The 15,041-nt window shown below is 48.7% G+C and overlaps 1 protein-coding gene across 1 annotated transcript; it reads right to left on the minus strand.

Annotated features, from left to right (window-relative positions):
• Positions 1 to 1,577: 1,577 nt before the first annotated feature.
• Positions 1,578 to 6,325, minus strand: LOC144125782 (uncharacterized). The gene is made up of 2 exons (XM_077659484.1): positions 4,561 to 6,325; positions 1,578 to 2,402 (listed from the first exon to the last, which is right to left on the minus strand). Exons 1-2 carry the CDS (start codon positions 5,794 to 5,796, stop codon positions 1,866 to 1,868), a joined length of 1,773 nt encoding a protein of 590 aa, XP_077515610.1. The 5' UTR covers positions 5,797 to 6,325; the 3' UTR covers positions 1,578 to 1,865.
• Between the last annotated feature and the right edge of the window lie 8,716 nt (positions 6,326 to 15,041).

Below are 15,041 nucleotides of genomic sequence, written 5' to 3' on the forward strand. Positions count from 1 at the left end.
GTTAGCAATGTACGCGCACCAGTTGGGCGGTGCACTAGACGACACTTCACTAACTCCTTCAAGGCGGTGAGCGAGGCGGTTCGCATAACTGACCCACTGGCACGAATTATTTATCAAGGCATTGCCAACGCTGGCTCTAGAGCATCAAGCGGGAGGTTTTATCAAGAATCAAACCCGCAAGAGAGTTTACAATGAACTTATGAAGATGTTAATACAGACGCAGCAGTGACGCCGGTAACTTAAGATTGCACGCATTGTAAAAAAAAAAAACAGCAGGTCAGTAACCGGAGAAAAGTTCGGGACAATTCAAGGTAAGGAAAGAAAAACAGCTTTATTAAATCACACATCAGAAATTTGTACAACTCCAGTTCAGCCGACTGCATAAACGGATAGTCGTCGGCCTAGCATAATATAAGTTACAATCCAGCAGTGGAAGCACCACAGTAAAAAAAAAAAAAATCTCAGGCACTGAAATAGCAGATCGCAAAGCAGCCTGTCGGCCAAGGCAATACATTCTCAGTTTTAAACTAATGGCAAGGTTTATTTCACGAGGTACCTTGCTTAAAACGTCTTGTTAGAGTAAACTGAAAAGTCTATTCGTCACAAAATCGAATGCATTCAAAATTTCACGAAACTCGGGTCAATTGTTACCGGCAGAAAAATTAAGGCCCAGCTGCTGGTTTTTTTTTTTTTTGTCGCACGGTAGTAGCCCCGCATGCAGCGCTTCATCGGGACAGAGTGACATGGTGACACATTACTGCGAAGCTCGTGGCACGACTTAAATTTCTGCCAAATAAGGCGCAAGGGGTACCACGCCTTCCAAAACTACTCTGGTGGTGACGTTTTCGGCCAATGGCTTTCGTTCCCAATCAAACAGGTATTGCTGCCTAAGCATCCAAAGAGTCCGCTTTAATGGAGATGGCTAACTCTCCGCTTCGCGAGTACTCGTTTGTCCTGGGTTGTTCTTCATGGGCGCATGGCCAACACCCTGTGTTTAATCTATATAGAGCAGAGTGCCGAAGCGAAGAACTTGCATATTTTCTTTTTCTGTTTTCCGAAAATAATTTTCACCACCCTCACTCACCTCCACATCCTTGCTAGAATGCACCATTAATCAACTCCGGTGGCCAGATTTCTCTTTCACACGCAAAGGACGGAGTCACACCCAGAAATACAAATGCTGGAAAAGCGCATTCTTCGACGGGAAACTGTTTATAAACGCAATTTTTTATATATATCGTAAGGTACCACTACAACAATGCACATCCGCAGATCTCCCCTCGGCAGTCTTGGATTTCTTTGCTATTAAACATCAAAAACATTCCCTATCTGTTTTCTATGGCAGGCTAAACTACCCGATGCAAGCGATGGACAAACTTTAAACGAAAAATTTTCATACGCATCGGAAGAATTGGCCATTACCTTCAATGTTTCCATGACAGTACCTTGCAATGTTCTAAAGTTGCCTCAAATTTAAAATTGTTGTCCAAGCATCCTGGACTTGTTTACAAACGAATGACTTTGGATGGCTGAAAATTCAGTAAGATTCCTTGACTGCGTAGTTTACAGAACACCTCTAAAAATGACGAACTCTATATTCTAAGAATAAGCGGCACAAACCCGTGCAATTCTAAACGACTCCGTACGCATGGCGCCATTGCAGCAGTATATCTCAGCTCAGCATCGTTCGCTGCAGTCAGAAAAAAAAAACGAACACAGAACACTGCCTCCAGGGCTGCTCTTCAGCGACAGTCTTGCTCGAGCTCTAACGCGACACGCAGTCAGGCACTGTTCAGTTCTTGCATGTCCGACTCCCCCATGAAGCGCGCTCGTGCACCGGGACGTTTCGGCGCTGCTCTCCGTGCTCAGGGCAGGCGGAAGTTCTTGGGCCGGATCTTCATCTCGACCGCCTTGAGAGGCACCGTCTTCCAGGACGGCCAGCGGATGCCCTTGGTGGTGGGCGCACTGCGCTCGTGCGCGTACTCCCCCGTGAGGAGGACGCTGTAGCAGCTGTGGAACCACCAGCCGGCCTTGTGGGTGTGCGCGCAGTTGTTGCGGCGGCGGGCGGCGTCTCTCTCCGCCGTGCTGAACAGCTGGTCGGTGTGGCGCCTCAGCGAGTTGCCGACGCGCGAATGCGGCCCCACGTACGATCCGACGCGTAGCCGGTAGTGGTCGTTCTCGGAGCCCACGACGAACGCGTCGTAGTCCAAGTCGATGCGCTCGCCCTCGAACGACTCGAGCGTGACGCGCAGCATCATGTCGTGCTCGGTGGAGAGCATGTGCATCAGGTCGTTGCCCAGCCAGAACTCGCGTTCGACGTCGCCGAATCCGTGCTTGTAGCTGTTCCAGTCGGTCTCGAAGGTCAGCGGCCACTGGGTGTAGTTGCCCCGACGCATCAGCACCTGTCCATGGGGAGCGTACGGAAGGGGAGAAGAGGGAAAGGAAGAAAGCAATTATTGGACACGGCCGAGACGGCCGTGTTTCGATGGAGGCGAAACGCAAAAGGCCCGCTGCGGTGGCTCAGTGGTTATAGGGCGCTCGGCTACTGGTCCGGAGTTCCCGGGTTCGAACCCGACCGGGGCGGCTGCGTTTCGATGGAGGCGAAACGCTAAGGCGCCCGTGTGCTGTGCGATGTCAGTGCACGTCAAAGATCCCCAGGTGGTCGAAATTATTCCGGAGCCCTCCACTACGGCACCTCTTTCTTCCTTTCTTCTTTCACTCCTCCTTTATCCCTTCCCTACTCCGGGTTCCATGTGTCCACCGAGATGTGAGACAGATACTGCGCCATTTCCTTACCTCTAAAACCAATTCTCAATTTTTTACTCCTTGCCTCACCAGAACGCTTCGCTTCCTTACGCAGGAGAGTAGCCTGTGGTCTGCCTTGTTGCTTTCCCGTTACTCTTTTCGCTTTATTTATTCCCAATATCAGTCGTAGTTACCAAGACACTGTGTACTTTATTTGGAAGCCCACTATACCACAAATTTCATGTTCACGTCAGGTGTAGAAATAGTTCGCGCCACTGTCTCGGTCAAATGACACATCCCTTCTGCTATAGCCTCTGTGTACAGTGGAAACGGGAAACCGCAATGTACTGAAAAGCGAAGCGTAAGGAGAAGGTATACACGCCCTTCAAATGGACAACGGGCGTTTCTATCAGCCTGTAAAAAAATACACAGCTATCGACTTGTTTTCATGCATCGGTGCAATCGTCATCCTTCCAAACCGCAAACTCGTTTTGCTCATGCACAAATAAATATGTATACTCCCAAGCGTGTGCGATCGAGCTAAGATTACCAGTTCTGCGAGCACTTCCCTTCCCCTTACTCTGCCTTTCAAGTCATTTCCCTAATTCTCCTGCGCTTGCGTAGAATTTAGCTTGGGCAAAACATTGCTTTCAATCAAAAGTATTCGCTCTCTCTCCCTCTCTCTTTCGGCCATTGTTGATAAAAAAATATATTCCATTCAGTCTGCAGAGCACTGTCACTGGCACTGCCCTTGCGAAGGCTGCAACATGCAGCATTTCCGCACTGATAACTTGATATTTAATTCTTGTTTCCACGTTCGCGCCATAGCCTGGCCCTGGCTGTAGTATGTATAAATAAACAAACAGTGCCGGGAACTCGTTACCTGGTTATCACCAGTGGCCGATCAAGAGAGAAAAACCTTACCTCGCCTTCTAGAGAAAGCCGAACGCATGTCACACTGGAGGCAAAGGTATACCTGCAGACTGCACGCTACAGCCTCAGAAGCATACTGTATTCCTTGCTTGCTAGAAAAAGGAAGTCTGTCGGTTTTTTTTTTTGAACTCACAAGTGTACAAAGTGAAACCTAGGCGATTTCGCATGACTGCTTCATTCTGAATGATAACTTTTCGGCCAAAGTTCGATGGGAGAGCTTCGTTTCTTCTTCTGACCACGTTATTTATCATCACTATTATTATTTATCATCACTGTGCTGCGAATGGAATGGTTTAAAAGTTTCCCAAACGGAAGGTGCAGCTTCAGTGCAGAAGAATTTTCATTTTATCGCCGCCGACACGCAGGAGCGTCTGTGACTCGGCCCAGTGTGCCCGTAGCAGCAACTACATACGCTATCCCTTCTCTTTTTTGTATACCTGGCGATACTCTATGAAGTAACTAGCATGCGCTCAATTCGACGCTCCAACGTGACTATTTAGGAGGAATACCTTGACGAAAACTATTTTGGTTTTCTTAGCCAGCTCGAAAATATGAGGCGCAGCAAGGAACGAAAAGTTCTGGTGAAATAAAACTACTTGATGAGAACAAGAAAGTCATGAATTAAAACAATAGGTTCCAGTCTTCAGGCAGCAGCTAAGAGGTGCGAACCACATCTTAATTTTCAGTTATGCATCCCTATAGTGAAAACTGTTGTCGGGATAGTTGGTTAGTTCCCTGTACAGACATAGTCTATCACGTGGGTAGGCGAACGCGTGTCTGAGTGCGCCTCTTAACGAAGCTACGCCTGTAAAACTCTCTCGGCGAGTGAGCGCCACGTATGCATAAGTTTTCCCGGCCCTTATCACGAATTCGTGCTCTCACCGTCCATCCTCCTCCGTCGGTTGTCATGTCGCAGTAGACCCTCACGGCCCTCACGCCCTGCGTGTATACAATGTAGACGCCGTCGCATGTCGCACCGCCGGTGCGCAGGTCTGCGCAGTTCCGAGGGCTCATCATGTGGGACGCCGTGACGCATTTCTCGCCCACGGACTGCACACTAGGAGCCGGAGCGCGCCGTGGCGTCGTGATGCTCTCCGAGGCTGCCAGGCTATCCTCGCTGTTGTCGATGCCTTTCGGAGACCTGGCTTCGAATCTGTTTCCGGGTGTCCTGTCGGAGCCTCGGCACTGCTTGAAGTCGCTCAAGCTGTTCTCAACATCCTTCATCATCTTGCTGAAGTCGCTCTTCATTTCCAGCTGGCTCACCTTGATCTCCAGCAGCATCCTGTTCGCTACTTCGGAACTTGCGGTTCCATTACGGGGAGCTCTCGGGGGTGGAGGCGAGACGTCCAGCGTGCGCGCGTTGCTTCTTGTGCCCGGACATTGTCCCTTGAGAGCCTCCAGTTCGTTCAGCAGGGCATCGTTCTGTTCGATCAGGCTATTCGTGAGCACTTCTAGTCCCTCCAGCTTCCTACCCATATGGTTCTTGAGCACGTCCAACTGTTCGTGCATCTTTCGCTGCGTATCGTCAATGGTGTCCACAAGAAACGACAGGGACGTGTCAGACGTTCCACCGTACTGGGAACCATCCCTCCTCGGAGATGCTGGCTCGGCGGTGGTTCGCGAACCTGTCATGGTGTTTCTCATCTCTTTGTTCATGTCGTAAATCGTGTTGATGCCGTTCATGACCTTCTTCAGTTTGCTGTCCATGTCGTCCTTCATGCGCGCTGTCCTGGTCTCGACCTCGGTCAGCTTGGCGATGCTCGTGTCCACCTTTCCACCCACGTCACCTTGGAGGCTGTTGAAGGCGGACTCGAGGCTCCTCAGACGGCTGTTGAACTCGACGGAACCTCCGCCGCCACCGCCACCGCCACCTCCCGAGCTGCTGATCTTTGTAGACACGTCTTCCAGCTGTTTCTGGACTTTCTCGAGCGCCATCTGAAAGTGCACCGTCTGCGTGGTGCGTAAATTGTTCTCGACGTGCAACTGGTCCCTCACTTCGGTGATGAGCTTCTCGACGTCGTCAAGCCGGGAGTACAGTCTGCTCTGACCAGCACACACTGCGCATATGGCGGTGAGAACGGACAGTAGAAGCGGGTAACTGCGCATTGAAGGAGCCATCGCTGCTGCTGCGACGTCCGCTGATGGCCGTCTGCTCGCGCCAGCGACTAAGGCCGCGAGTATATATCTCCCAAGACACTCGAGAAGCGGAATAAGCAAGAAGGAAAGGCCCGGCGATTCACAGACTTGGCGCTGTCAAAACTGAGCTGATAGCCGGTGGGCTCCGATGTGGAGTGGGGACGCGCGGTCGAGTACGCCTCGCTCCTGCGTCGGAGAGGACAGACGGCCGGCTGGTGACAAGAGACTCTTCCGTTAGCCGCAATAGATAACTGGGAAGGCGCGTCATACACGCAGCGGCAGTGGGGTTGTTTTCGGCCGAGCGCTTCACTTAAGTCCGTGGTGCGTCTCGGATCGAGCGAGTCGCTTCGCGGAATGCGTTGGTGACGCCCGGAAGGGATTGCCCGGGCTCAGACCAAGAGCGCGGGCCTCTTCGGCGGGCGGCAACTGTGCGGGTCGCGACTGCGGAGTCGTTTGGGGGCTTCCCCGAACGGGCGTCAAGGCCCGAACCCTCGGAACGATGAAAAGACCAAGCAGAAAAGACGCGTGACGCAACCGCTCCCGCTGTTCAAAGCGCGCTGAGCGCGAGGCCGACCCTGGCAAATTTCCAGCCCCACCCAAGGGGTTCGCGTCCGTGGGAGAATTCTCGGGTGACAAGAAAGCAGCTCGCGCGCGCTCCCAACAGCCGCCGCCGCCGCTGCATATATGCCCGTGCATTGGTGAGGAGGTGAAGCCTCCGTCTCTTGCAAGCATTTCGCGGTAAACGACTAGTGTCAAGAGGTTGAATGGGACGGGCCGAGGCCCCCTGTAGGCTCGTGAATACCATGCATGTGTAAGCCTATACTGGGGATCTCCGGCCACAATCGCGGGTGATGAGGCGATGACTCATGTATGCGCTTCTCCGTGTAGAACTGTATCAGGCCGGCTTTGTCCCCAAGTTGCAGCGTTTCTAAAGGGGACGCTGTTTATCTTATTATGAGCATTGCTCTCTTTTTTTTTTGTCTGGCTTCTTATGCGAAGGCCACTTTATATACGGAGAAATGAGATCGATTCCGCGAAGAGCAGTCTTTACGTGGAATTTGCACAGTTACCGTTAGAGAGCGTATCCGCTGCCTGCAACAGTTTGAAAAAATTGGCATGTGTGTGGATGGCAGGCGAGTGAAATTAAGGCCGGCTGTCGAAAAGTGCGGTCACGCGTGCACTCGACATCTGTTTCAAGTTCTCCGGAAAGGTATTCGTTGCTTTGGGTATATATATATATATATATATATATATATATATATATATATATATATATATATATATATATATATATATATATATATATATATATATATATATATCAAAAAGTTCAATCGTGGGTCGATTAAATAGCACATGCTACGTACTGTCAAAATAAGGGACAACACATTCGGTAAAGGACAAACTGTGAATGGAGTAGCGAGCAAACATTTCGTACACTCTGTGAGAACTCTATCGCGCTGTTTTCTAAACAATGTGCTTGATGACGAACCCAGGTCAACAGACAGCAGTCAAATTGGCCGCGTCTGGAACCTTCCAAAGACGTTCTAAAAGATATGAACAAACATCCACAGAGCTTTTGGCACCTCCACCTGCGGTAAAAACTACACGATGGGCTCTACAAGTCCAGCTTTCTCGGCAAAAATTTTGAAAATTGGAAAATTGTAAGACACTGTTATGGAAATATTGAGGGTAATGGTCCCTTATTCTGATATGTAGCAAAATCTTTCTTTTAAAGCGTTTCCAGCGATCACATCGAACTGTTAAAAGAGTTCCCTAGAACACCAATGAGGAACGCTTTTGACGATAGCAAAAACTGTGCATAGCAAAAAAGAAAAATGCAAGACTGCCACCGGTTGATCTGCGGATATATTGATTGTAATAGTGAAATCTTACAAGATATGAAAAAATTGCGTCCATAAACTGTTTCACGTTGAAAAATGATTTTGTCCAGAATTATTGGGTATGGTGCATGAGTGAAATGTATTGAGGCCGGCAGTCGGAAACTGCTCTCGCAGCTTAGAGTGGCAAGCCGATGGGAATGCGGCGGGGTTGATTCGGAACCACAGACGATCACACACGAAGAATCTGTAACGAAGAAGGTTGTTCCGGAATTGCATTGTGAAATCCCGAATCCATATTTCTTTTTATTCCCAGCTGGATTAGGGCACCGTATGGATTAGGGAGCCGGAGATCGTTTCCAAGTGAAACTGTTTTCACATGGAAACCATTCAATTCCAGATCGAATGTCTTCCGCTTCCATCTTGAAAATGTCGTTTCCGTCCAGCAACTCCAGCTGGAACGCTTTTGCTACCCGGTGGAAAATTTCTACTTCCAGCATGCTCCGGCTGGAATAATTTCCACTTCCAACTGGAAAAATATTGCAGCCACTGTAGGTAAAAATGCAGCTGGAATTAATGTCTCCATTTTCATGTGGGACGCTCTGGGGGACTCCTCCGGCTTTCGTTTTCCTCCGACCTATCCTTGCTTCCGCTCGTGCAGAGCACACGGTGGGGTCAAAGCCCTCTAATACGGCGCCACTTTCTCTCTTATTTCACTCCCATCTTGCTCACTTCCCTCGCGGCGCGGTTGAGGTGTCCACCGAGAAGTGAGACAGATACTGCGCCTTTCATTTCCTCAGAACTAATCTTCTACGGAAGGAAGGCGTCCACCTTCCTTCCGAAGAAGATAGTGATTCTGAGAGTGTTGCCCACCAATATATGAGACAGATACTGCGCCATTTCCTTTCCTCAAAAACCAATTTTCATTTTTATTTTATTGAAATGAAATTTGCCCGCCGCGGTGGCTCAGTGGTTAGGGCGCTCGACTACTGATCCGGAGTTCCCGGGTTCGAACCCGACCGCGGCGGCTGCGTTTTTATGGAGGAAAAACGCTAAGGCGCCCGTGTGCTGTGCGATGTCAGTGCACGTTAAAGATCCCCAGGTGGTCGAAATTATTCCGGAGCCCTCCACTACGGTACCTCTCTCTTCCTTTCTTCTTTCACTCCCTCCTTTACCCTTCCCTTACGGCGCGGTTTAGGTGTCCAACGATATATGAGACAGATACTGCGCCATTTCCTTTTCCCCCAAACCAATTATTATTAAAAATGAAAATTGTTTTTTGAGAAAAGAGAATGAAGCGTGCACTTCGGTGGTACCTTGCATTGCATATACGTTTTGCCTGTCAATTTTGCCTTCTACTATGCTTTCACTTCTTTTTCTTGCTTTGAGTTTCGAGGTGTACTTTTTGAATTTATTCCTTTCGTAGTTGTATCTTTCTTCTCCAAGAAGTTAGAGTGTGTGAGGAGCAACGCACAGACGATGAAAGATTTCTTTAATGCAGAAATGCATTAATAAATGTGCGAAAGCGCCTCCGCGTCCCATAATTAAATGGAAATTTCTGCGCAAGATATGCAGGACATGCAAAGTCCGTCCTGAACGTTCTCAGGTTTACATGGATTTGCAATGGCACAGACGTCAAGTATTTACATTGTTGAGAATGAAACACACGTGCATGCAATGTTCATGTCGGTGTGGCAGTACAAATGGTACGCGGGTCTTTCCAGAAGCCATATAGTGACCCTGTGGTACGCGACAACCGAAGACTGAACTTAGCACCCACTGCAGCAACGCCCTCTATGCCTGGCTGCTTACAGGAGATGTTGATCTCGCTGCACGCGCATATAGCGTCACGACGTATAAGCCTCCAGTAATGATGTTACAGGTTCTTCCTTCTTCGCACTTCACTTCCTTCGAGGTGCTCGCTTATTTGGCGCTGGACTCGTAGCCGACAGCCAGACAATGGACGATCGATGACACGCAGACGAACAAACAAACTGGACATTTATAAGAACACTAAAAGTGTACAGAAACAAATACACAGGAAGAAAGTGGAGCTTTTCACTTAGCTACCGAAGCTGTCTCAAATTAACGCTCGAGCTCCAAGCTCGCTCTTCACGGCTTGCCTAAAGCCGGGGTCTGCCTATTTCGCTGCGCGAAGCCTGACCAAAAAAAACCGCATAACATGACGCAACGCGCTCTTGAATAACCCTTTCGAAACTTCCAGAAAAGGGCGAGGGCGCTGGAAGAGAGAGAAGGCATCGCAGCACACGTTAAACTACGCCCCCCCCCCCCCCTCCCCCTGTGTTCTCGAGAACGCTAGAATGCTCTCGACATGATGTCCGCGAGCGCCCCGCCTCGCCAAGGTCGCGGGGGGGAGGAGGTCCTGACCCCTATGCTGGGATGCGCCGTCGGGAATGCCCAGATTTCTTTTTTCTTTTTTCGGCGCGCGTTTCGTATTCCTTTTTCTAGATGCCAACTAGCGCCAGTATGATGAAAACATATGCAATCACTCTATTACTCGATCACCATTCACCCCTTATACAGAATCGCCAGGAGGTGGGGGGGGGGGGGGGGGGGGGGGGAGTCGTCCACCCAAGATTATTCCAGAGGGAGCATCGCCACCTCCCCCCCCCCCCCCCCCATTCTCCAACAGCTTGCACTGAGAGCAGATTTCTGAAAAAGATTCAATTCTAGGATATCATTAATGTGAAGCGCAGGGGTGCTGAGCTCGTTGGCTTCGTAGAAAGTCGCAAAGAATTTCGTTTGAGTGACTTAAATCAATCCTGTCCAAGCAAAAATCGTTGATTGACATGACCACTGGTAATGAATAATAATAATAATAATAATAATAATAATAATAATAATAATAATAATAATAATAATAATAATAATAATAATAATAATTGTTTTTTTTTTGGGGGGGGAGGAAATGGCGCAGTATCTGTCTCATATATCGTTGGACACCTGAACCGCGCCGTAAGGGAAGGGATAAAGGAGGGATTGAAAGAAGAAAGGAAGAATAGGTGCCGTAGTGGAGGGCTCCGGCATAATTTCGACCACCTGGGGATCTTTAACGTGCACTGACATCGCACAGCACACGGGCGCCTTAGCGTTTTTCCTCCATAAAAACGCAGCCGCCGCGGTCGGGTTCGAACCCGGGAACTCCGGATTAGTAGCCGAGCACCGTAACCACTGAGCCACCGCGGCGGGGCCACTGGTAATGGCCAAGTTTAGCAGAATTGAAAAAGACTGTGCACAGACTTTCATAACGCAGTCGATCACTACTCGTGCGTACTTAGATCTTTTTAAAGTTTCTCATTCAAATTCAGGTTTATATCCATTAACAAATACACCACTGAACAGCCCAAAATAAAAATACAAACAAAAAGAATATTTATATTTAAGTGAAACATAGATAAATAAACAACATATTAAACTCACAGTCTTGCCCCCCTCCCCCAACTCTTGAGAGTCGCCCTGATGTTTTTTGCAAGGGGGAGGGGGCTGATGTTTTCGCTTATATTAGAATATATTTCGTCATTCCTGCGATCGAGACTCTTATTGAAAAGAAATCTGTTGACAAACCGTGTCTTAATGACAATGAAAATTTGTTTTGGGGGAAACGAAATGGCACAGTATCTGTCTTGCATACCGGCCGACACCTGAACCGTGCCGTAAAGGAAGGGATAAAGGAGGGAGTGAAGGAAGAAAGGAAGAAAGAGGTGCCTTAGTGGTGGGCTCCGGAATAATTTCGACCACCTGGGGATCTTTAACGTGCACTCACATCGCACAGCACATGGGCGCTTTAGCGTTTTGCCTCCATTGAAACAAGAAAGCATTTCTAGGCTATGTCGACGGGGTCATGTCACCAAAGTGTGTCACCAAAACGTGTCCGCAGCGATTGTGACGTTCTCAGAAAGGGTAGCATCAAACGAATGGTTGTGATTGATTGAGGACGATGTGAGGATGATGCGCTAAATATTTGATGCCAATAGGATGATTAGTTAACTAATTAGAGTCAATAATGTAAAAAACGTGAAATAGTGCAGACGTCGATATAGTGAGTAGATGGGAAAACAGACGTGAACGGGGAAAATAGTGGAAAAATAGGCAAATTGAAAATAAAGTTCGAAATGGATTGAAATGTCTTTGATGACAGATCAATAATCGAACAAAATGTATGATTTACAAAGAGAAACTAGTTAATTAATTAAAAGCAAACGTCAATGAACTCAGTGAGGGGCAAAAAGAGGCGACGAGTGTCGAGGAGGTGTCAATGCTTTCGCATTCCTCCAAAGCGAGTAGCCGCAGTGATCTGTAACGTTTTTTTTTTTTTTGCTTTCGAGTTGGCACAGAGCCTGTGCATCAGCTGTAATGCCACTCTGGCGCTGTAAATAAATAAATAAATAAATAAATAAATAAATAAATAAATAAATAAATAAATAAATAAATGAAAACAAATCTTGGTCGTACTCGAAAACGCGCCAGCCAGCCGTGGCATGAAGTGGCGTCGAACGCCTCTGCGTCGATGTCCACGCACGTCACGAACACGAGCGGACAGCTCACGCGCTCGGATTGCAACGTGCTTGGCCCCGTAAGCTGAGTAGCGGCCGGCGGGAGAGAGATCAGATGTACGCGACGCGGAGTCTGGGACGCAAGCATTGCGCAACGCGCGGTCGCTGCAAACAGCTGAGGTCACAATGTAGCGAAGAAAGACGCCAGCTGTCGTGCCCGAAGCGCGGGCAGCCGTGAGCTGGGAAACATGTTCGCATCTCCTGGAGACGTTCGGACGATTTGGGGGGCTCGAAAACTAAGGACGGCAGTTATGGTTTCAAGTCAACGTTGCGTTGCGACATAACGCGCCTAGGTTCACATGGATTGTAGTTCCTACTTTAAATCGATGCGGTTACAATGGTAATCTTGGTAATAATTACAAACTTGTCATGAGATGGTGAATTAATTCATTTCCCTCTCTACCACCCTCGTTTTCCTGGCACAGTTTCAGTTTCTGAGGAACAACTACACCCTGACTGTTTTTAAATTCCAGAACATTCCGGATACGTGAACTCGTGTATTGGAGAAGCGCAGGGTGTTCATATACAGGGAGGGGGAGTGCAGTGCTCTATGCCATGTTACAGTATGCACCATCGTTTCCTTGTGTTTCATAAAAGAACAGGCTAATTATTCCGGAGCCCTCCACTACGGAACCTCATTCTTCCTTTCTTCTTTCACTCCCTCCTTTATCCCTTCCCTTACGGCGCGGTTCAGGTGTCCAACGATATATGAGACAGATACTGCGTCATTTCCTTTCCCCAAAAACCAATTAATATTATTATTATTATTAAAAGAACAGCAAATACCGCCTTGAGACGCTTCAGTGACCGCAGTCACGTATTGTCCTCCTCTCTCTCTTTCTCTCTCTCATTGCTAGGAGAAGGGGGAACGAATGAAAGCTTCGGAACCAGTAGCGAGGAGCGGATGTTGTGGGGAGTAACATTAGTTCAGAAGTACGGTTGCTGCGGCCAATCTTCCGCCGGGATCGCCGGATTGTGAGGTGGGATCCGTCCTTTTACATTCTTTTCTGTTTTGAAGCTATCTCATGCAAACCTCCTTCCCTGAACGCAGTGCGAATGCCTCCATTTGTCTCCAACAGAGTTTACGATATTGGCTGGTTGGTTTTCAAGAAGGCAAGCAGGCGAGCGCACTAACCACTGAGCCACCGCGGCGAATTCTCCTCGTTGGGGTTGAAGAAGGGGGGAGGGGGACACTGTAAGCTCTATTCCCTTTCTCTGGCAAGGGCTGGCGCACATAACCGCAGCGATGGTTAGGAGCACACAGTATGTTATTCTTACACAGTGCTTAGGAGCACCCGACTCTTGTGAGAGGGAAATTGTGTGCCAATTTTTATACCACTATAGTGGTTAATCGATTCTGTAGCAGGTTCGAGCATATCTCCCGGCCAGGGGCTCAGCTTTCATGTCGGCCGGGCAAACATCTGGCGGAGGTGGCACCCGGGGTACAGCAACTGTCGTTCCCTCCGTTATTCCTGCACTTTGCACTTTTTCATGCATCGGCGCCACCGCACTGACCACAGTCTGATCGGTCACGTATGCCTGCACTGAACGGACATTTTTTTCTTGGCATCGGTGCAACACCTCGTAGGGCCGCACCTCGTATGCAGACGTCGTGTATATAGGTGTATATGACACGAAGCCAACAGCCACAGACACAAAGGAGCAAAGGGAATTTTTTATTTTTTTAATTTGTGGTGTTCATCAACCGAGATTATTAGCGAATATTTTATCACTTAAGGATAATTGATTAGAAAAGCAGAAGAAAAAACAACCACATGCCGCCGGTGGGAACCGAACCAACGACCTCCGAATTACGCGTCCGGTGCTCTCTCTCGCTCTCTGTCTCTCTCTCTCTCTCTCTCTCTCTCTCTCTCTCTCTCTATATATATATATATATATATATATATATATATATATATATATATGAGAATCAGAACATAAGTGTTGTAAGAGTTCGTTGGGAGAGAGGGAGAGAAAATTTTACTTTGCACCTCATGTGCGAGTCGGATCTCGAGAGGGTTGAGGCTGCAGCTCGACGCGTTAGGGGGGGGGGGGGGGGGGGTGTTAGGTGGGCCACCAGAAGCACCTATTGTGTTGGGCGAAGTGCAGCAGGATGAGCGACTCAGCTCTATAGCTCCCAGCAGTATACGAACTCGAGGCGGCGGGAGAATTCGCCAGGGTTTCACGATCATTCACGATCATGCCTTTGCGCGCCGGAACCCGACCGCGGCGGCTGCGTTTTTATGGAGGAAAAAAAAGGCGCCCGTGTGCTGTGCGATGTCAGTGCACGTTAAAGATCCCCAGGTGGTCGAAATTATGCCGGAGCCCTCCACTACGGCACCTCATTCTTCCTTTCTTCTTTCACTCCCTCTCTTATCCCTTCCCTTGCGGCGCGGTTCAGGTGTCCGACGATATATGAGACAGATACTGCGCCATTTCCTTTCCCCAAAAAACCAATTATTATTATTATTGCGCGCCGCTTCGAAATTCCCACTGGTGCCCCTGGTTTACCTTGTACCGCAATATGTGGGCGTGCCCTTTGCAGCAGGGGATTCAATGAAGGAGCCGTCGCAGCTTTTACCTGCTGATAAAAACCATCGTCATCATCATCAGACGCCTATAGGGTTCACCGCAGAACAAAGGCCGCTCATGATATCGCTCCATGCGGGCACATCAATCAAGCAAATTTCCCATGCTCTTCCCTCGGCACGGCTCTCGGCCATCCCCGATTGTCTCTCTGGCTATTTCCTTTGGCACACCGCTTGTCAGTGATGCGTATCAGAGATAACAATGAAAAGACGTACCGGAAATT

This window comes from Amblyomma americanum, chromosome 3 (assembly GCF_052857255.1).
Source record: "Amblyomma americanum isolate KBUSLIRL-KWMA chromosome 3, ASM5285725v1, whole genome shotgun sequence".
NCBI lineage: Eukaryota > Metazoa > Arthropoda > Arachnida > Ixodida > Ixodidae > Amblyomma > Amblyomma americanum.